General features: G+C 38.6%; 2 protein-coding genes and 1 pseudogene across 7 annotated transcripts; 2 read left to right on the top strand and 1 right to left on the bottom strand.

Moving 5' to 3' along the window:
- Window positions 1-11,116, bottom strand: EMB1513 (copper ion transmembrane transporter). Of its 6 annotated transcripts, none has more exons than XR_016175123.1 (3): window positions 6,946-7,236; window positions 1,409-6,832; window positions 1-1,320 (listed from the first exon to the last, which is right to left on the bottom strand). XR_016175123.1 is itself a non-coding variant. In XM_089166232.1 (3 exons), the coding sequence occupies exon 1, from the start codon at window positions 10,961-10,963 to the stop codon at window positions 9,911-9,913; it is 1,053 nt and encodes a 350-aa protein (XP_089022358.1). In that variant the 5' UTR covers window positions 10,964-11,116; the 3' UTR covers window positions 8-1,320; window positions 1,409-1,468; window positions 9,781-9,910. The 6 variants fall into 6 exon arrangements, 4 of the variants coding, with proteins under 4 accessions (XP_089022358.1, XP_089022366.1, XP_089022344.1 ...); XR_016175124.1 differs by having other exon boundaries at window positions 1-1,317; XM_089166232.1 differs by lacking the exon at window positions 6,946-7,236 and adding an exon at window positions 9,781-11,116 and having other exon boundaries at window positions 8-1,320; window positions 1,409-1,468.
- Window positions 11,117-16,330: 5,214 nt separating this feature from the next.
- On the top strand, window positions 16,331-16,834 carry LOC149027830 (toll/interleukin-1 receptor-like protein pseudogene; annotated as a pseudogene).
- Window positions 16,835-17,648: 814 nt separating this feature from the next.
- On the top strand, window positions 17,649-21,365 carry LOC149027829 (toll/interleukin-1 receptor-like protein). The gene is made up of 3 exons (XM_089143430.1): window positions 17,649-18,172; window positions 21,087-21,187; window positions 21,355-21,365. The coding sequence occupies exons 1-3, from the start codon at window positions 17,670-17,672 to the stop codon at window positions 21,363-21,365; spliced, it is 615 nt and encodes a 204-aa protein (XP_088999556.1). The 5' UTR covers window positions 17,649-17,669.
- The last annotated feature ends 1,102 nt before the right edge of the window (window positions 21,366-22,467 follow it).

Raw genomic sequence — 22,467 nt, 5'->3', positions numbered from 1 at the left:
TATTGTTAAATTTGAATCACCTGACAAATAGAAAAGGTAAAAAAATAAACAAGCAAAAAATCTCCGAGATACTATTGAATCTGACATCAAAAATTTAGTAAGAAAAATCTCAGATAAACTAAAAATTAAAGCATAACCGTATAAAACGATTCAATCTCCATACTATTTCTATGTCCATAGAATAATAAAGCAAATTACAAATCCATATTGCCGCTTTGACCATAATTAGGGAGTGGCCGGGTAGGACAAACACTAATCTCAATCCTACCCTTGGCTCTAATTTAAGGCCAGATTATTTTGGCCTAAACCTCCCTAAGGGCCATATCTTGATCCCAAGCCATGTTCAGGCCACAAAGATTACATATATGCCTATCTCTACATTTGGCTACAATTACCGAGATACCAACTGCATCAGACTTATCAAATGACCATAACCAGGACTTCAATTGCACATTCAAAACCTGTTTGATCGTAGAATTAGTCTTAAACTAACCACACTGGAAAAACTAGCTAGCTTCTGTATATTTTCGCCGGTATGTCCAGCTCAAAGCATTCACTTTCGATACCTTCAAAACGATTCCCTTTTAAAACACTAATATAAAAGCCATTTGACGCTTAGCAGAACAGCAACCAATGACAGAAAAAGTTTCGGGTGGTGATACCTGTGATTTCAGAGATGGCCAAACCCTACTTGGACCATCTCTCAAGCATTCCAATGGCCCATATAAAGTTGCTGCGTCTTATAGCAAGATATAAACTTCCAATCCAAGGTTGAAAAATCAGAGGGTTCTGAGAACCAGCGATGTGACAGGGGACATACCTTATAAATTGTCTGCGTTCAGTGGCCATATGTGGGTGGAATAGACTCAACATAGTGTTGAGGTCGGCCAGCTATTTTCTTTTTGAGCAAAAAAGAAACACATGAAAGAGAAATGTTAACCACAGGATGAAAGGATTCCCAAAAGCACAAAACACCATGCAAATTGCAATGCATGGGAAGAACATGGGCAAAAGACGAAGCCTTTCCATCACTTGTCCATTTTCAATGGCAGTCAGTGTCCCCTCAAAGATCTCATTATACATGATTCTGCACTTTGAGCATCTTTTGCTCTGTAATCCCTATTACACCATCCCATATCAATTGATAATGCAATGCTTCCAAGTTTCCAAAAGGTTAATGTGCCATTTTGACAATCAAATATTCAATCAGGCCCTTAAACCTTCAACATGGGAGATACAGATGCTTCAAATGGAGTAACTGTTCCTTTCCTCTTATACAGCAATGACAATCTTACTTGGGGATTTCCAACTCCTCTTCTGCTGCAAAAACAAGTTCCTGCATCACTATCGAAATTTGATCATTTCAAGGTTCGAATAGCCATGAACACCCTTCTCACATGCAACTTACCATAAAATTCCTCCGACCATGTTGATCATGGAACATCAACACACCAAAGCTGCACACTAACTGGTCCAGAAACCACAACAAATCAACCCAGGTCATAGTATTCATACACAAATCTTAACCCATTGAGAGCAAATGTCAATCTAGTGTGATACTAGGGACAGCAATAACAAATAATAATAATAAATATTGAGTGTCAAGTATCTTCATCAACAACGACAACAAAACATGGGAAACTTATGACTGCAAGTAGCACTAGCACACCGAACTACGCCTCCAGACCATAGTATTCATACAAAAATCTTTGCCCATTGAAAGCAAATATCAATCTAGTGTGATAACATGGTCAGCAATAAAAATAATTATTGAGTCTCGAGTATCTTCAACCAATATCATTGACAGCAAAATACAGGAAACTTATGACCACGGGTAGCACAAGCACAATACACTAGCAACTCTCTGCCTGAATAAATTCATGATCGCCATCAAAATAAAAGGGAATACATAACAGCCAAATCGTTATTACGAAATAAAAGAAACCCAATAAAAAGGGAAACCAAATAATCTAGGTAATATCTCAAATATAGAGACTACTAAAATAGCTTCTATGTTATAGAAAACAAATCCTATTAACCATAGAATTTTTAAGGCCAACCTTGAGAAAAATCCTAACAGTAATCTGCAAATCCTTGGGTCCATGGAACCTTGGTTCTGGTTTCATGGCACTACATTAGCTAGGTATCCTGAATGGAGCTTTTCACATATAAAAGCAATGCTCAATTTTTTCCGCTATAGATATAAAGAACAAAAGAGAAAGAAGAAAATATAGGTAAAAATATAGTTACCCAAGTCTGGATGCTGAGAGAAAATGGAATTAGAAAATAACAAAAGTCCAGACCAAATGGGGAGAAGTGAAAAAACAAAAGGCAGACCAATAATAATAGGGAAAATTTCAGGGGTCATCAGACACCTCACAAGTTTGCCAAATTGGCAGACACCCCAAAATGTCACTAGAAATTGCACAATGGCACACTTTGTTAGTATTTTCCATCAAGTCATGGTTATATAATTTTGTAATTCCTAAATTACCCCTATATTCTTATGAGTTTATTGTTTTAACCTTACCAAAAGCAAAAAACATAAAAAGGGGATCCTACCTCAGTACCTTCTCTTCCAACTTTGACTTCAACCTCTGTCATTACAGGTCTTTGTCTCCCATCTCCCTCCCAACTTCCCCACACTCTGTCTTTGGAATAGGCTATGGGCTGTGCCAGAATTTCTACTTTCTTTTGGTCTTCACCATCAAAGACTAACTCCTCAACCCACCCAGGATTCTTCTTCACAAAATCCTCTTCAAGCATTATCCTTTGCTATCTTAATATCCTGCTGTCAAGGGCAACCTACACTGCTCTGGTGTCTCATATTTGTCCAAATCACTTGGTCTAATCCCTGACACTTGATATCAGGTGTGTTAGGCTCAAATCATCATGTGAAATGTTCTTTCATCCACACCCGTAAACTAGTAGAATTTCAATCCATATGGATCATTATCCACATATGCTAGTACAGTAAGCTTCAATTCTGTCTTCATCTTCCTTAAGAACAGCCTCACCGCCACATCTGGCTGCTTTTTGGCAGTAACAATGATGCATGGGAATTGATTATAGAAGCGGTCCTCCGCCGATCTCATGTAAGCAGCATCTTTCTCTACCAGAGGAATGAAGAGGGCATCACTCTGCATTAAATGATTGATGAAAAGGACGTCACTCTGCATGATGTGGAGTGTGGAGGATCGAGTGTTTGATGGCATCTTGAATAGATGTGAGGTCAAGGTCAACAACTTCACCACAGGTGAAGTAAAGATCAAGATCAGACAGGGCTAGGAGTTAGGACATAATTGTAATATTGAATTTTAGTACAAAGATAGAACCTAGGGTATATTTGTCTTTTCCTATAATCAACTAACAGTTCTAACGGAAATGGGGACAACTGCTAATTGGGCATACTTGTGGAGTGTTTGTGCTTTTTGCCATGTATTCCTAGGGTGTCTGAAATTTTCCCATAATAATAATGATTATAATAACTATATAGAGGAAAAAAATGAAGATATTGTACTCTAACAACAACAGTAATAACATGATCAAAGGAGAAAAGGCTTCTGTGTGGCCCTCATTTATCGTGATACCTTGAAAGATGTCTATGCATGTGTATTCATTATCCAGCCATTACTATGCACTTCCAAAATACACTTCCTCAAGTGAGCTGCAACCATGGCTTAGAAGTCACATCCAATCTCCAAACCTCTGACATCTCCAATCACAGCTTCAATCATTTCCTTCCATGGTTCCTCTTATTTGTACAATACTAACAAACCATGATTAGGATGTGAATATAACCCTCAACAACATTAAGAGTACTAACCACAGTTTTTTATATTTTCATAGTTGTCAAGGAAGTTGGAGACGGAGAAAAGCAAGGAGACAAAGAATGCCCTCCAGAGAAGGTCGAATTAAATGTCATACTTTGGAAAAGAAAACGCATGATCATGACATTCTTAAGAAGGAAGCAAATCAGAATGGAGAACAATGTCTGATTTTAAAGTTGTTAGGTACAAGGGACTCCTAATCATAGAACTATATTGAGTTTGATAAACTGAAGGGGTCTCATTACTTGAGCTCAACTTGCAGCCCACCACCATAGGTGTTCCCATTGGTTGCAATCTCCATCATGAATTTCTTTAGCATTTCCTTAACATACTTCATTTAAGTCATGAATATGCCACTCTCGTTTGATATATTTGTAAAACCAAGAAGTAGGACAAATTTCAAATTTTGTCCTCACCTTCTTTGCAAGACACACTTCGTCAAAGTGACATCCAAAGATGATGTCATCCAAATACACTACAGCTACTAACTGATTACAAACCTCAACCATGACATAAAGGTTGGTGCAACACTATTCCTTTCCTCAAATCCAATTGTCGCAAGTGTCTTAAGTCTTGAGTACCATGCTCTTGGAGCTTGTTTCAAACCATATAATGCTTTCTTGAGCTTGCACACCAAATTTGGATCATCACCTATTTCAAATCTATCCGGCTGCTCAATGTAGACTTCTTCTAAATTGCCATTTAGAAAGACTCGTTTCACATTTATTTGATAAACTCTAAACCCCTTAAAGGCTGCCAAAGCTAGGAACATTCTAAAGGATTGCAACCTTGCCACTAGAGCAAAAGTTTAGTCAAAATCTATGCCTTCCACTTGAGCATATCCCTTACACACATATCTGGCCTAGTTTCTAACAACTTGCCCCCTCTTCATTTATCTAGTACCTAAATACCCACTTGGTGCTAATGACATTCTTATCAGCTGGTCTAGGAACTAATTCCCAAGTGTTTTTCTTTTCTATTTGATCGAGCTCTTCATTCATTGCTTTCACCCAGTCTTCATGTTTACTAGTTTCATAAACTGATTTTGGGCTCTTCTTGGGATATTAATGAGACAGTAGTCTTCTTTTTCCTTATTTTCCTTGTTTGTATCCCTTCATTTAAGGCGTCAATGATTTGATGAGAAGGATGCACTTTTGTCCACTTGTCATCCTTAGGTCTTCCAATCTCTTTATGGTTTCACATCCAAGTCATGTTCATCAGACTCTACTACAAATGATGTCTCATTTTCCAAGCCTTCATCATCTCCATCATTGTCAAATCTAAGGTCCTCAACCACCAATATTTAAGCCTGAGGTTGATTCTCATCTATCTTCACATTTGAGCTCTCTATGACCTCTTTCCAAGTCCTTTATTGAAACATTTGTATGCTTTTCTCTTAGAACAACAACCAAAAAACAGGTACCTTTATCAGTCCTATCATCAAATTTTCCCAAGTTTTCTTCTTTTATCTTAATGAAACATTTGGATCTGAACACTCTAAAGTGCTTCACCATTGACTTCCTTTTGTGCCATATTTCATAAGGAGTACTGGTTTCCTTTGGTCTCAACATGCACCTATTTAAGATGTGGATTGAATTGTATACTCCCTTCCAAAACCTTTTTAATACATGGTTCTCAGCGCATTGTTCTTGCCATCTCTTAAACACTTTTCCTTCTTTCCACCACTCCATTTTGTTGTGGAGTTCTAGCAGCTGAATGTTGGATCTTTATGCCATGATCACTACAAAATTCTGAAAATTTTCTCCATGTATATTCCTTACCTTGATCTGATCTAAGGTATTTTTATAGTTTCCTAATTTCAATTCCAACTCTTTTCTTGATAGCTATAAAAATATCCAGTGCCTCTGTCTCATCTTTTAGAAAAGATATCCAAGTCATTATTGTACACACTGCACTCATCAATGAAAAGCATGAAATATCTTTCTCCTCCAATGGCCTCTATTCTCATAGGACCACATAAGTCGGTGTGACTCAAGTGAAGGGGATGCGTGGGTGATACTCTTTGGGCTTGTAAATAGTTCTAGTTTGTTTCCCATTTTGATAGGGCTAAATACATGATTTGCAGGTTTTTTGATCTCGTGAAGATCTCTTACAACTTCCTTCTTACTAAGCTTGGCAAGATTCTTGAAGTTGATGTGCCTCAACCACCTATGCCATACCCAACTTTCATTCTCTTAGACTCACCATGCAATTGTCTTCACTAGCATTCAACAAGACATATAAGTTCCCTGTAGTCCTAGTGAAGACAAATGCATGGTGAGTCAAGAGGAGAAAGATATTTCATGCTTTGCAATTCTTAAGGATAGGATTTCTTAGAAAGATTCCCTAGAATTTAGGATTCTCCCAAAATCTGCTAGCAAATAATTCCAATAACCTTATGGGATCCTATGGGTAGATGGAAATTGAAAGGAAACAAGGAAACAAAGAAACATGGTTGGGTTGAAGAAGGCATATTATGATGGGTATGGATTGAAGGGAAAAATTAGGAAAACTTTGGAGGGAAAGCAATTCAAGGAATTAAAGATCTTGGGCAACTCCTCTTCTTTCTTTTCTTTTTTCTTTTTTCTGTTCAACTGTTGCTGCAAGCATGGTACCTCGTGTCGGCGATTTATCGCCGACACGGGGCGATATTTCGAGGTGTCACTGGGGGGCGACACAAAACCCCCAGCGACACCGACTTTACCCTTTGTCGGCGATATGTTGAAAAAGTCAACGATGTCGTTGATGAGTATTGTATCTTTTTCCTCTTCTCTGCAACCTCAACATGACTGAAACCAAGATGATGAAGAAGAAGGAGAAGCAGAAGGCGTCGTTAGTGACAGACGAGATCAGAGCAAGTGCAGAGGTTTACCGTTTACCATGGAGACGAAATGGGGCAAGAGAGCAAGCAATTCTTCCTCAAGGAAGCTGGATTGCCTAATCAGAGTCCATGTTTCGATTCACTAGAACTCAGGCCTTTATCTTTTTGTTGCAGAGATAACCTGGATTTACCCAAAAAAGGAAAATCGTTGAAGTTCTTGGGTTTGAAAACCATCTCTCTCGAATTTTCACTGAATAGAAAACAGATGGGAAAGAATTCTAAATAAAAACTTACTCATCTGAGAGAGACTCCAACGACTGTAACTCAGAGCACCAGTACGGAATTTCAAGCCAGGCAATGGATCCCTCGCTTCGATGGACAAAGAGCTTTATGAAACCCATTACCGATAATTTATGCTTTTCCACACGATATTCATGCATGAATCTTTCCATGAAGAGATCAAAATGTGAAGGGAAACAGAGATATCTCCAACACTGGGAAAAATTAGGGTTTTAGTCTTTCAGATAATTGTCGAAACTCGAAAGGATCACCGTCAAGAATAGCGTCGGCATCTCAAATATTAATTTATTCACAATATATCGGGCGACTTTTGGCAACATGTCGCCCGTGTCGCCAGGGTCCGACACGGCGACATGGGCCGACATGTCGAACCTTGGCCGCAAGTCTGAGAAGGGGTGGGGGGTCCAATAGGCAGAGGGGAGGGAATGGGAAGGCCGCAGAGTTAGGTAGAGGTGGGGAAGTGACTAGGAGGTGTCATAGGGGTCTAGAGAGAGGAATAGGGGAGTCATACGGGTGGGGGAAGCTGCTGTTGGGATGCAGCAGCAAGGGAAAGGGTCCACTGGGTTGCGCAGAACAGGGGAGGGGCAGGGGGTGATTTGTGATGGGTCTACGGGAGGTAGGGGAAGATTGGGATGCAGCTGTACTTACATGGAAAGGGGAGGGAGGGGCTGTGATGGTTTGGGGGTGGATCCTAGGGTTGCGCAAGAGAGGAAAGCCCAACGGAGGGGTGCGATGGAGGTAGGATGCCAGGGAAGGGGCTGGGTCTGTGTATACTTGCTTGGAAGTTGCTGTTGGTTGAAGATGGCTGCTAAAGATGACTGGCTACTGGAACTTAAGAATTACTGCTGTAGTTGAATCTAAAGAGCTAAAAATCCACTGAGGCCCTCCCAAAGAGAACCCCGACTTGTTTCCCACAAGCAATGTTCAATCTTTATTCAATGTAGACCAAAGTTTACATCCATAGGTTGGCTTATTAATAGCCTTACATCAAAAAAGAAAGAACTTTACTCAAACTGGGAGACTCTGTCTTTGACTCAACTAGACTTAGAGACTAACTTAACTAGGGTTTCCTTAAGTTAGGATACCCTTTTACAGTTAATCAACAAACCACCTAATTGAAAGATTTATTTTTGAAATAAAAGACTGACCTAAAAGAATCCTTGTTAGGAAAAGACTCCTTACCTAAGTAAACCACAATCACTAATAAAGACAAATTCCAATTAAAAATAAACTCCTAAAAATAGGAACCCTTCTTGTAAAAGAGTCTTATCTTATCTACAACTAACTAATGGAAACCAACTCAATCACAACTCAAATAAGGAATTAAAATGGACTAGGACTCTTCTAAAATTCTGGAATTTAGATTCCAGCAGTAAAATAGGGCCTAAAATACCCAAAAATACCCCTACAATAGGATTAGGCCAGCTAGCTTGGGTGGGCCATTGGGGTTCTGCCAAGGGGGTCATCTGTGTTCACATCACCCCTTCTGTCTAGTTTTGACCCCAAACAGCGAGGTATTTTACCCTGAGTCTGTTGCATTCTTAGAAAATATACTATTACTGCCCCTGGAATCCAGGGATACATCAAATGGACCAACACATAGGAGTGTAAATCTGACTCCTACCAACAGCTTACCAGCCTAGTCCAACTTCTAATGACTCAACTACTAAAAACTCACAAAAGGACCCAACAATGTACCAATTCCTACTACAACTCAATCAGCCGAATTGTGGGCTACTTACAGACTTACTAACTTAAAACAAAACTGAATAAAAGGACCAGCATGTCCCTGACTTGAAATAACTGAAAGGACTAACATGTCCTTGACTTGGAAAGTTTACATGACAAACACTGAAATTACTAACAATAAGAATAAGAGGGGGAAAAACAATAATGACTTAAAAGTGCTAATGGGCAGCAAGCCTAGGCCTCACTTGGCCTTCTAAGAGTCAGCACCAAATATGAGCAGTCTAATTAGGGGCTCAATCTGCATCATCCTTGGTTGGCATCCTCTCATAGCTGAACAACTATGGCCTGTGTAACAATCCATTACTAGGACTAATTGAAGAATTTAAGAGGTATGCAATTCATACCAAGTAAAAATAGAGCAATGAAACTATAAACAAGAAACCTTTGGAGGTTGTACCTATTGTCTGGTGGGGACACTGAACTATTTAAGTAGAAAAGTTTCAGCTTGTAGGGGCAACTAATAGAATTTAAAAGCATGTGTTGACACGGAATCATGTCCAAGCTATCAAAGGCAGTTGCAGCAGTATTCCAGTAAAATGAATGATCATGGTATTCAACTTTGAATCTTTGGCCTATTGTGGATTTTAATGAACCAAATAAATGTGGGGTTCACTTGCTGTATCAGAACATGCAATGTTTGAGAAGTATGTCAATCTTTCTGGAAAGTCCCTTAGATTATTACTAACGTCCAAAAATGCTAAGTTCATCAGGTGATTTTTTTTTAATAGATATTTTTGCAGAGGTAAATAAACTAAGGCATGTGATTACTCATGTTGAAACCATTTCACACAATTTAGCAATAGAGTACAACTATCTCAGTTAACAAATACAAGTATGTAAACATAAAAAATTAGTATGAATTTATTGTTATATTTACACAAATTAAAACTTAATATGGAATTACAATCTTACAGTAATTTGCTACCAGAAACCTGTAATTTCAGGTTTCTTGAGGATATAAAATTAGGGAATTTCTAATTGATTAGGATAACCCACACAACCATCCCCCCAGCCCCAACCCCCAACATCCCCGAAGAAAAGAAAAAAGCCATGCAATGGGAGATTAGGCATGAAACGTACCTAGGAGGTGTTTTATGCAGACCCAGGTCCCTAGTTGCTATGAACCAAGCACTTTGATAGGGAAATGGGCACTTCTAATGTACCTGATCAATAATAACACTGCTTCCAGACTCTTGAGATTCTAGCGGTCCTACTGCAATTCATAACTTCCATCTTGTTGCAAGCTCATATCATATACTTCTTCGGTACAAGATATTCTAGATGTCGACACAGTTCTCCTGGCATTAGATCGACCATTGCCACCACTGGGTCTTCCATTCCTCATTCGAATATCCTCTCTTCCCGCTGCACCCAATGTGCCCTCTACTGATTTCGAACGGTATGAATTTCTAGAGCCAAGACTTCGCTTATGCTCCTTGTTCTTAAAAATAAGACGAGAATCCTTTCCAGTCAAATCTCCGTGAAACTTCCCGGACCTTTGCCTGTCACTGACAGTACTCGATGCTTTTGTATTTGTCTTTCGTTCTTCTCGTCTAGTTGGAGACCCTCCCGTTCCTGCATCCCTTCTCCAATCAGACCTATCTCCACCTTCAGGATTAGGTGACATTTTGGATTTCCTAGAGCGCCTTCCTACCCTTGAAACAGACCCACCTGTTGCGGATTCTGAAACTGAACCCTGAAAATTTGATCCCATAGCCTCCTCGGAAGAATCTGCAATACTTCCATAAGGTTTCAGGCTATGCACAACACCTTTGGGGAAAAATCTTGCTGAAGGGAGATCGTCAGCGGTCTGAAATAGCTGTGGTCCATCTTTCTCGCTCCATAAATCGTAACCGCCCGGTCTCTGGAATCTATCCGCCAAGACCTTCAATTGTTCATCAGCTCTAACGGAGAACAATGTTGGGGCTTTCTCGACGACCTCCCATGGCCGCTCGAGTTCAGACACAGCAGCTCTCAATTCAGCCCGTTTTCGCATTTCATATATCTGTCGCTCTCGGCAGAGTCGAGCCTTAAGGAGCTGCTTTGCCTTCTTGGCCTGCATTCGCTTCCACTGCCATTTCGATACTCCTCCAGGGAAAGTCCGGGGACCGCCACCCATTCGAATAACCATAGGAGTGACCGGAAGGGAAATGTCATTGATCGAAAGCCGAGAAATCCTGGAGAAAAGACATTGTTGATTTGAAACAGTTAAAACCCTAAACGAAGAAAGTTCTCCAGGTGGTGTGGCAATCGACAGGGACATTGTTCTATGCTTTTCTTGATTATTTAAAACCCCAGCTTGAATCAGTACAAGTCTGCAACACCAAAGGGGGAGAACGAAATAGAAAGAGAGGTGATGAGCAGATGAATGGATGAATAGCCCCTGAGGCGAGAGAAAACGATAACGGTAGGGACCTACGCTGCCACACGTAGGACGAAGTCTCGGCAATATATTTCCCCAGCTAAACATATATCAAATGCCAACAATATATCACTAAAAATTGGCCACAGAATGTGAAGCATGAACCATACTTAACATAATTATATAATGAATTATAAATTTTAGCACTTCTTTTAGCTAGTAGTGTATTTATGTTCTCTTTGCATGGTCATGTTAGTTTATATGAGTTTTTCAAATTTTGAGTTTTGCCCGCATAAAGTTGGGCATGTGTTAATCAGAAACTTTAGTTTACAATATGTTTTAGGTCAAAATAATGCTTCAAGAATATTTATTGGTCTCAAATTATGCTACACAACAAAATTTAAACTAAAACGACTTTAAATACCCTTGGAACCAGGGGTTGAATTTTTATCGACACCCTGTCAAAAGTTGCCGATAAATGTTGCCTTGTCGGAGGTGTCGCAAGCCACCAACACGACGACATAGTCCGACATTTCAGACCTTTGCCTAGGATACGATTTCCTCGACGACCCTAGAGGTCCAGGTTCTCATCTAAGGGTAAAGAAGAGATTTCATTCCCACCTTGGATTGGAAGTTGGAATGGTAAACCTATGTAATGTGGGATTTCGGTAAGACAGTTATTGTTCTTCCCCGGTTTCAAAACATCGGGCAAATGCCCACACAAAACCGAAATCGAAAATCGAAAATAAATAAAAAGCAAATCATATCAAGCATGCTAACTGACACAAGGGAAGGACATTTTGACACCTGTCTGAGAATCAATGTGTGCAATTGGGGACCAACTTTTCACTGACGAACCAGGCCCTCCTGACCAGTCAAACCACACAATTGTCATTCCTTGGAATAAAAGCAAAATTCATTAAAATGGTATTCCAATAAGTATTAGTGGTGAGGTCGTGAGTTTAATTTTGCCTGATGAAATATTATGTAATACTATCATATCCAATATACAAAAATTCATGTATTTCAAAAAAAAAAAAAAATTGCAATTCCTTGATATCCACAACTGCTTTACTCATAATTGAAGAGGGCCTTCGTAGAGGTGAAGAAACTTACCGAGTCCATACCATTAGAAACTTTATATCTTTGGAGACAGCATGTGGTAAACCTTCCCAAGCTGCCATTACTCCCCCTAATAGGGTTGAATTCAAATGCATGAGATTTGGAATAGCTACCATATGTGCAGCCAGCCCTTGAGTGAGATCTAATTATAATTGATATTCCTTTATGGAGGCTTGCATCTGCATTCAATTTGTGAAGAACAGGAAGGGAGAAGGGGACCTTGGGCCCTTATTGTTAGGTTGCCTTATGGACTGGACTGAAAGTAAATCTGATGTGTTGGCTACTTGGCTCGTTCAAAAATCCTCCACTCCATGAAAGCTCGGTGAACAGTTTGGGTTGGGGATCCTTTATATCCTTCAAATGCCAATTTGTTCCTAGGCTTCCATACATTCCAACAAATGTCAGTAGCCAATCCCTCAAGATTTCAATCATTTTTCCTGTCAATGAATACCCTTTTCCAGTCAGCCATACATCTATGGAGGTCCTTTGGAACATGCCCTCCATAAGAAACTTCACACTTTTGGGGTTGAGGTGACTCCAAATGTTTTGCCATGTCTCCTCCAATTGGTTGCATAAGAAGTGATATACTAACTTTGAAGTAAATACTCCATTTTTCTGCCCCCAAAAAAAAATAAATAATAATAATAATAATAATCATCATCCCTAGAAAATCCTCCCAGTTGGATGTTTAAGATGGAAGTCACATCCTCTGGCTGAAAAAATCTGTTGACTATCTCCTCCTTCCATCTTCTCAAATCTAGGTCAATGAGGTCAGCAACCATTTGTAGTGATTGGATTTGATATTGCGATGTTGTACCTTCTTATATTGGAAGACTCAATGCTTTTGGAAGGAAAATGGGTTTTAAAAAACATCATTGTTCAATTGATGATGATGTGGCATGGCTTGATTGGTTCTATGCATATCCATTTATTAAGTATATGATGGGTTGATCCTTTTAGTTGACTGGATATGATAAATGGTTGATGTATTTAGGATCCATATCCATTGGGTTCTAACTCAGGATGGGTGTTTCTTTGAGATCAATGAGCATCTTTGGTGTCTTTAGCTAAGAGAGATGTCTCCTTGAAACTAATAGGTATCTCTTGGGGAAGACATGTCTCTTCCACCAAGAAGTGCACCCTCTTACGAAGAGGTTTCATTCATTTGAAAATTGAGATTCTTAATTAGAGTTCAAGGTTGAAGTCTTTGTCTTTCTCTCTCTCTCTCTCTCTCTCTCATTTTACTCTCTCTCATTTTACATAAAGTTACTACGGTTGTGGTGTTCATTTTATGATTTAAGCGCTACCTTCCCCTAAGATGCTATTAGTAGGAAAAATGCTTGTATACTATAGGAAACTATTATGAGTGTTGTATATTGGAGGCCAATTTGCATTCAACTTGAGAGTAATACCAGGAGCTATGGTTTTAAGGAAATGTCTATTAGCCCACCTCAGTCTAATCATTTTGCTACTTTCTTATATACTTCCTTTACAGATTGCTATAAGTAAGTATTGATCTCATTTCACTCTTCTATTCACAACACTCCACAACCACCTATCGTTCCAAATGCTGATCTTATCTCCTCACTCATCACCTAAACAACACTGAATAAAATGACTTTGAATCACTTTCCAAACCCAAGAATAGTCGGGGATTATATGCAATGATTATATGCCAAATTTCTTCAATTTTGCACATAATGCACTTTTTATGCTTTTTTGTCAAATTGAGCAAATTTGACACAAAATCTATACTTAAATCTTGTATAGTTAAACACAGATAGACATGTTTCTCTGGTAAAACTGATATAGAATCTTGTATGATATGTACAAAATCAAGATGCAAAATGGATAGTTTTTTATTTTTTATTTTTCTTAAATAATTAAAAATAAATAAAATCACTTATCATCTTATTATCTTGATTTGTCATATTCATCCACCCATGAAAATCCAGGCAAATGACACATTTTCAATCAAGTGTGCTAGGTCCTCCTTTCCCTTTTTTTCATGGCCTTCCCTTCGTTGTAAACAAACCCTTCACCCACGCGTCCTTCAAAAGAAATAAACAACCAATTATTGTTTATTTGATTGCCAGTGATTTAAGTGGTGGGGAATGCACTTCCCTTTTTGGGGCCCACAGAATGTTAATTAAAGCATCATAAAGACAATCCTTTCATTCAAATTGAGGCAATGACATTAAGATGGAAGCAATGGAAAAAAGGATTTTGGTGTCATTACGTTATAGATTTCCCCACTACGTTACTTTATGTAAATCAAGATTAGTTTTGGTTTTCTTAAGATGGAAGTAATGAAGAAAAAAAAAAAAGATTTTATTGTGCATGTTTATGTGATTATCCTGGAAAGACTGATGCCTTAGTGATAGCATAAGAGACTTTTATTGTAGACTTGCCTGTTAAGATGAAGACGGAATTAAGAAGGCTAGAGAGCTAAAAATAGCTTTCCATGCGGATCCTCGATCTTCAAGGAAGCCCGGTTTCGGCTTCTTTAGAATCTGTATTTTACATGTAGGGTGTTTCACTCTGGGGCCTTGGGTGGGGTGCTTGAGAATATCAAGGCCATATTTGCACATTCTAATCTTAGATTAATTTCAAGAATTAGTCAAAAAGGGAGTGGAGTTGAGAGTGGAAACAAGTGAATAAAGTGCAAAAATCTCATTAGTTTAAGTAGGGATCATACTAAATCAGTCACAAAGTTCTGAACATCATGTAAGAATTTCTAACAAATGAAGCCTTTGTTGACAATTCACAATTGAGTATCAATCGATCATATGAGAAAAAACTGCTGCTTTCATGGGTCGCTTCGTTCAACTTTTAGAAGAGAAGCGTTGCTTGTGCTGTTGCCACCGTCAAAGCTCCATCCATGTCGCTTCTCCAGCCTAACACCACGGCCATTAATAGCTTCTGACCCAATTGCGAACAGCAACTCAAGAGAGTATAATCTCCACCGTCTCTTTTATAATGTTCTACTTTGGAGAATGTCAATCGAATCCATGCACAAGTCATAACGAGTTGGCTTTGAAAAAAATTTGTTCAGTACAAAAACATAAATTGAGGCTGGACCTGCAACAAAATTGTCGGTCTCTACAATTGGGTTAGAATGTAAATTTAACAGCCCCAACGTCATTTCCATTAAATTCCACTAAGCAAACACTCCAAAAACGAATGTACGAAGTCTATATACATGGCAGCCAATGTAAACCACACTACAGCAGAAGCAAAATATAAACAAGAGGCCATGATTAATTTTCAAAAGGCTGAATGCAATACTATGTATTGCAATATAAGCAAAAACCCTAAACATACTAATATAAGATGGACAAATAACACAACTGAAACCTATTTGTATATACATAAGGATCCAAAGGGACACCAACCGCAGGGTCTGCAACTAAACCAGTATACACAAGATGAACAAAAAGTTGGCCATGTTGTACATGGATTACAACAATCTCCAAGCTAATTATATAATAAAGGCCACGTTTTTGAAGGCTAGATCTCTAAAACCCAAACAAAAAGGGAAATTTATTAGTGGTATGGGTGTCTCAAAAATGCCTCATATAGCAATGAAGAGCTAGCTGTTCGATCAACAGATATACAATAACAAACAAGGGTTGACGGGTTGACTGTACCCTTGATTATAAGTATAATTTTGCACCTTGTTGATCTCCTCGTATCATCTTAATTGCATGGCACGAGCAAAGAATAAATAGGTCTGAAGTTGAATTTTTTTTAATGGCAAAACAGATGATCCCTGGTGATATGGATCCAAATATCCTGTTTGATTCCAAATTACTGATATTATACACTGCACTGAAACCATGATTTCTACGCACGCTAACATGAGAGTCATGACGCGCAACGTGCCATTATGGATATTGGAACTTGGAGGAAGATACTGTTTTCGTAGACCAAATGGTCAAATAAAGTTTAGTTAACGGGCGCGAAGTTGCCGAGAACTTAGAGACGCATGAAGTAGAAGTCAAAAAGTAGCATACGGAAACAAGCAAAGAAGGCGCGTCGTCGTCGGGTTGAATCAGTGGCTCATCCTTCTTGATTCGGTAGCTGCTTTTGCACTTTCTTCGGAGCAAAGTAATTACTGCAACTAATCTGCTCTCTTGACGAACGATGGCTGCTTGCAGTGATGTCCCGTCTGCTTCATTCTCATCCTCCGCCTTTTCACGGCCTGATGTGTTCTTGAGTTTTAGAGGACTGGACACTCGGCACAACTTCACACGTGACCTCTACGCAGCCCTGACCTCAAAAGGGATTGAAACTTTCAAAGACGATGAGAAAATTAAAATAGGACGGGAGATAGCTGAAGCGCTCGAAAAGGCGATCAAGGAATCAAGGTTCGCCATTATCATATTTTCAAAGAACTATGCTAATTCGAGATGGTGTTTAGAAGAACTCGCCCTGATTATGGAACGTTGGGAAAAGCATGAGCTCAAGGTCTTTCCAGTTTTCCTCGACGGTTTCGATCCATTGGACGTACAGTGCTTGGAGGGAAGCTTTGGAGAGCCTTTTGGGTCGCAGGAAGAATACTCCGGCGGAGACAAGGCGGAAAGGTGGAGGTCAGCGCTTAGAGCAGCCGGTCAACTCCGCCGCTGGAGTTTAGAAGATGTTGGGTAATTACCTATTTACTTCTCACCTACGGCCCCTCCTTTTCTCTTCTCTTCTTTTTTACATTAAAGCTGCATTAGATTAAACCCTCAAGTCTCAAGTCTCTGGCGAAAAGGTTAAACATAAAAAATAGAAAATTAAATTAAGAGTTGGAAAGTGGAAACACTCTCTTAAAGTCTAGCCCAAGTCTGGCCTGACTTTATACAAGGAGGTAAACTGGTAATGTTATAATACATTAATTTTATAGGCAGTCTGTTGATGTAAATAAATAAATGGATAGAAAGTAAATTCACAAACCCAAGTCATTGGGTTTTGTAATATGAAAAGTTTAAAAACTATTTATCATTTCTCTCTAAAATTAATATATCAATAGTTAATTATTTGATAACATATAATTATGGTTAATTGCAGAGTTTATTTGTTATTTTGTTTTCCTAGAAGAATAGAGCATATCATGTAGGCATGTTTAATTAGTTAGTAAAGAATAGTTAAATATCAGGACCAAGGTTAGGATAAGTCAGAGCTAGTCGATGGTTAAATATCATGGTAAAGGTTAGAGCTACCCCATCACCCCTACAGTCCTACATAACCATAATCAGGAAAGGCCAAGCTTGAAAGAACCCTAGGGAAATAGGGCTTTGGTTGAACGCTCCAAAGCCTTGGAAGGGGTTGGATAATATTTGGATTTAGAATTTTGGTCCCTGCGGTGGTTTAGGTGGGCCCAACGCGACTTGACCCGACCAAATTGACACCGTAATGGCACGGCACCCCTAATATTTTTAGGGGTCAAGAAAAGGTAACTTTACCAAAACAAACTGAAAGGTTACGGCTCTGCTTCTGATCGATGGCACCTCGCACCTTGATCCCCTGGTTTTTCGCTTCTGGATGGAATTACGATGTATATTTGAGTTACGAAGAAGGAGAATCAGGGAGTGGTTTTGCAAGTAAACTACACGCTTCCCTGGAGAGAGCCAACATCAAAACGTTCAAGGATGATGGATACATGGAAAGAGGAGAGCGACTCTCTGCGACGCTAGTGAAGGGAATCACAGAATCAAGAATCGCCATTATTATCTATTCCAGGAACTATGCTTCTTCAAGTAGGTGCCTCGAAGAGAATGCCTTGATAATGGAATGCAGAGAAAAGATTGGCCAAGAGGTATTTCCTGTTTTTCTCATGGGGGTCGGTATATCTGACTTAAAGCGTCAAAAGGGTTGTTTTGAGGAGCCTTTTCGCCAACACGAAGAGTTCTTCGAGCCAGAGATGGTGGACAACTGGAGAAGAGCTCTAAGAAAAGCATGTGGACTCCGTGGATTGAGCTTGAAGGACAATCCTGTCCCTGACGGGTAATTACTTCCTGCCTTTTAAGAAATTCTTGTTTTTATGACAAAAAGAATCCAGAAATGCTAGAGATAAGACATTATTGAACTTTTGGCCCCGGCAAAAAATAGAAATTAGCGAACTACGGTTAGAAATTTGTGTGGCCAATTTCGGTTACAAAGGAGAAAAGAGTCGTGGCAGTGAAACTATGTTTGAATTGTAAAATTCGACCATGAATTGACAGCAAAGGTAAGGGAAAGGGATTAGACTATTACGGTAGTTTGTAGTTCTTTTAGATTTATAGATCAAGTGTTTCAAGTTCTTTGTACAACTCTAATTCACGGGGAAGTCATAGGAGAACCAAGAACTATTCTTTTTAGCCCTTGTGGCTCTAGCTTCCGTTAGAAAATCAAGAAACTGGTTGATGCTTATTTGTGGCAAACAAAGACCTTACTGTTAGAGAGTGGAAGTTAGTGAAGAAAAACTCTTCGAAATGCTAGAGAGAGCAAGCATTTGACTGAAGATACAGCGTATCTCCTGTTTCAAGTCTTTTTATTATGGTTGAGTTAAAAGAAGCTTTCCCCTTGAGCCACTGAAATAATTCAAATTTGATTCAATCCAAGTGAAAACATACTTTCGATCAGTGGTTAGGTTTTTGAATGGTTCTTCTCAAGTCCAGTCAGCATATTAGGAATCATAGAGGATCCAACTCTCTTAGTCTTCTAAGTTCAGTTCATGTAATTTTTCTTTAATTTCAGGGATTGTATCCGAGTAGCTCTTTTGCCTGAATGGTCCTGTTCTTGATAGGTAAGAAGAATGGCCTAGCTCCTCTCCTTGGGTTTTAGAGTTATGTTTTGTTCCGTAGCCTCTCTTGTCCTTTTGGAATGAGATTTTCTTCAACACCCCCTCCCCAAAAGGGCCAAAATCCCCACCAAAAAAAGAAAAGAAAAGAAAAGAAAAAGAGATAATTCAAAATTTTAGTTTAGAAAAAGTCAAACATCCCAAGACGAAAATGCGGCTTAACTCCTCATCTAAGGGCATCTGTTCATCATTATTGTTTCTGCTTTGTCTTACGTTTACATTGTAATGGTCTTATTGTTCTAGCACACTATGCATTCTCCTCGTTATGTTGGTGGATCATATTTATAAGAGATCATGTACAAGGAGAATTAGGGGTGCAAATTTGCCGTGGTGGGGTTAGTGAGCCTTGACATTGTGTATAGGGAGAAATCGATGTGCAAGTTTGCCTTGGTGGCCCTAATCCACCTTGAACTCAAACAGGGTCTTGGTTCAAGAATTTGGCCTTGAGGATGGGTTACAGCCAAGGGTGGGCATGCCATTAGTGTTTTGTCTTGTTCAATCCATCCCGATGCATCTCTGATTTCTTGGCCGTCATATTGACCCTAATTTTGGCCATATTCAACTCCGATCCCTACTCTAATTTTGGCCTAGTCCAGACTTTTATTATAAAGCTTAATGTTGACCCCCATATTAATCTTGATCTAGGCCTTGATTTTGAACCTAGGTCATTTCAATCCCATGACTCCATCATGTAAACTCTGAACACACCCTGGACAGAAGCCCCTTTTAGACAGAAGCCTCAAGAAATCATAATCGCTGTCAAGTTTTTGGGCAACCCTTAAGAGGTATTTTGATTTGACTTCATTTGGTCTTATCTAGTTGGATTCCTTCTAATTGAAAGAGTCCTAGTTGAGTTACTAGTAGTCTTTTATTGTTAATTTCAGATTGTAATTTGCAATTTGGAGTTTGAGTTTGAGTCTAAGTCCTAGATCTTTCTAGAGTAAACCTCCCTAGTATCAAGTTCTACTTGGAGTCATTATTATTGGCCATAAATCAACACCGAAAGATGTCACATGAATTTGCTGAGAATTTCTACACAAGGAGGTTTGAGTAGGGGTTCCAAAGAGGGAACCCCTGCAGCATCTTTGAGTTATCATCTTCTTAATTGGTTCTTGATCAGCAAGAACAACAGTAATACATCTTCCCTTTCTTTCTTCAAGAACAGAAAGTAAGTGTCTAATCCTTAACCCCAAACCCAGTCTTATTCTATCCCCTAGTGCTCCTCTTCTTCCCCTAACCCGGTGATATTCTGAAAATTGCTTATCGCTGTAATTTCAAGAAACCCCGTCCCTTCCTTCTAAGGCCTAATTTCCCTTGGGAATTACCTACGCTCCACCCTACACCCTGTACCCTTCGGTTGTGAGCACTGAGCAGCACCCCATCCCACCATTGGAAACCCTAAATTGATTGCTAAACCCTGCGCAGTCTTTAACGTGCTTTTCTATAAAGATACTCAAAACTTCAAGACACACAAAGAACCAATAGCATATTTGAGTGAGTTGAGCATTCTTCTATATGAATGGTTTTTGGAATATTAGTCAACTTCTAGAAGTGGGATGATTATTTTGTGACTGTGCCATGAGTGTTCCATTCCTCTCTAATGTAGAAATTTTTGTGTTTTATTTTGAATTTCTTCTTTTTTCTTTTTATCTATTGGTAAGTTTTAAAATTTCTTTATGCTTCTCTAATATAATTCTTTTACTTGGAAATTCTCCTTCCTGACTGTGATAAAAGGGAGTTATGTATACTCCACTAGTATCTGGTGCAACCAGCATCGCAAAATAACCCCTCTAGAAGAGCTGCCCCAAACATTTCAAATAAAATCTATAAATTACTATCTGTTATTAATTATATTTTCACTTTTAAGTGCACATGTCATGTATTACCAAAATTGCCATGCTCATCACCATGTAACATAAATTCAGAAAAGGACATGCATGACATTCATGATAAACGAGATCTTGATTATAAAGGAAACACCGAAACAGAATAGTTATTTCCCTTTTCTTGTTAATTATAGTGGCTTAATTGTTGAATTTTTTTTGTGGTAACAAGTTCAATTGTGGATTGTTTCTGCAGGGATGAGGAGAAGTTGATCGAAATGATGGTGAATGAAGTTTTGGACGCGGAAAATCATCTCATTGCGTCTGGGGCCGGCTACGTAATCTCGTCTGCAATATGTCGGCAGTTGCGTCACATGACTGACAGATCCATTTTGCTTTTTTTTTTTAAAATAAAAAATACGCAACTTGCACAAATTTCCGTAGAAAAATGTCGGGCGACTTGACTCAGGCATATAAAATGGTTTGTTTGGTTTGAAAAAGACTCCCTTGTTGTCGTTTTCCAGCTTCAATGTAAATTATTTAATATTTCAGGCTGTTTAGATTATTCAAAAGCTTTCGCCTTCTCGGACTCTACCGTTTTTATTTCCAACTTATCAATTTTATATTAATATAACGGTTCTCTTATTAATTGATAATTTATGTGAAACTACGTTTTCAGTCAGTTGGCCTAGCCAGTCATTAAAGTAAAGTCAAAGTTATCTTATTATACCAGAGAAAGAAAAGAAAAGAAAAAAATAAAAATCATATATATGGCTAGCTAAAGCTGAGTGAAGAGTAAAATAAATCTGGGTGAAGGAAGAGATGAGTTGAGTCGACACTCAAATTTTTATTCCATAGCCATTCCATATCAACTATTAACTAGATGAGTCTTATCGATTTTTAAAATACATTCATTTTTTTCTTGTCAAAAGAATGTCATTAATAGGTACACAAATAGCACTTGGAGTCAGAATTACAAAGCTCTAACACCCAAGGATTGGAACATAGTCACTTACCGCTAAATTGATTGCCTTTTTGAGCTGGAGAATGAACAACAAAGTTATATTTTTGAAGAAAATAAAAGAAACTACAAGAAATTCGATTTGATGGGATATTGATCAAGGCCTTGTAATCACTTTTGATTTTTTTTTTTTTTTGGAGTCTTAGGATGCAGTGGGTTTGGTAATAGGCCAAAGAACTATTTTTTACGTTCTTTCTTTTTTAGAACGCTAAATAATGCCAAAATGCGTTCGATAAAATGCGTCGTTCTTCAATTTTTAAGAAACGAATTGGTCCAATTTTTTTATTTGATAAGGCTTTTCGCAAAACAACTTTAATTTATTTTGTCGTTCTCAAAATCAAAAAGCACCTCAAAATTACGTCAAAGAATGATATTCAACCAAAACTTCATTCACATGCAACTTCTAACTCTTTTCTGCCTTCATTAATTTTATTTCTTTTTTTAAATCTCCATCACCTCTAGTGTTCTCAGCACATACTTTACCAAATAGTCAAAATTGTGTTCAGACCACCATTCTTTAACAAAAACATTAAAAAAATTCTCAAAGAACCTCGTTTTCAGAAAAGATGGTTACCAAAAGCACCCATAGAGCCTCACAATCCCTTTCCACAACTAA

Source organism: Hakea prostrata, chromosome 1 (assembly GCF_041222555.1).
Source record: "Hakea prostrata isolate BN-2017 chromosome 1, UWA_Hpros_2, whole genome shotgun sequence".
NCBI lineage: Eukaryota > Viridiplantae > Streptophyta > Magnoliopsida > Proteales > Proteaceae > Hakea > Hakea prostrata.
The sequence above is the reverse complement of the archived record's forward strand: the minus strand, read 5'-3'. Positions and strand labels throughout refer to the sequence as shown.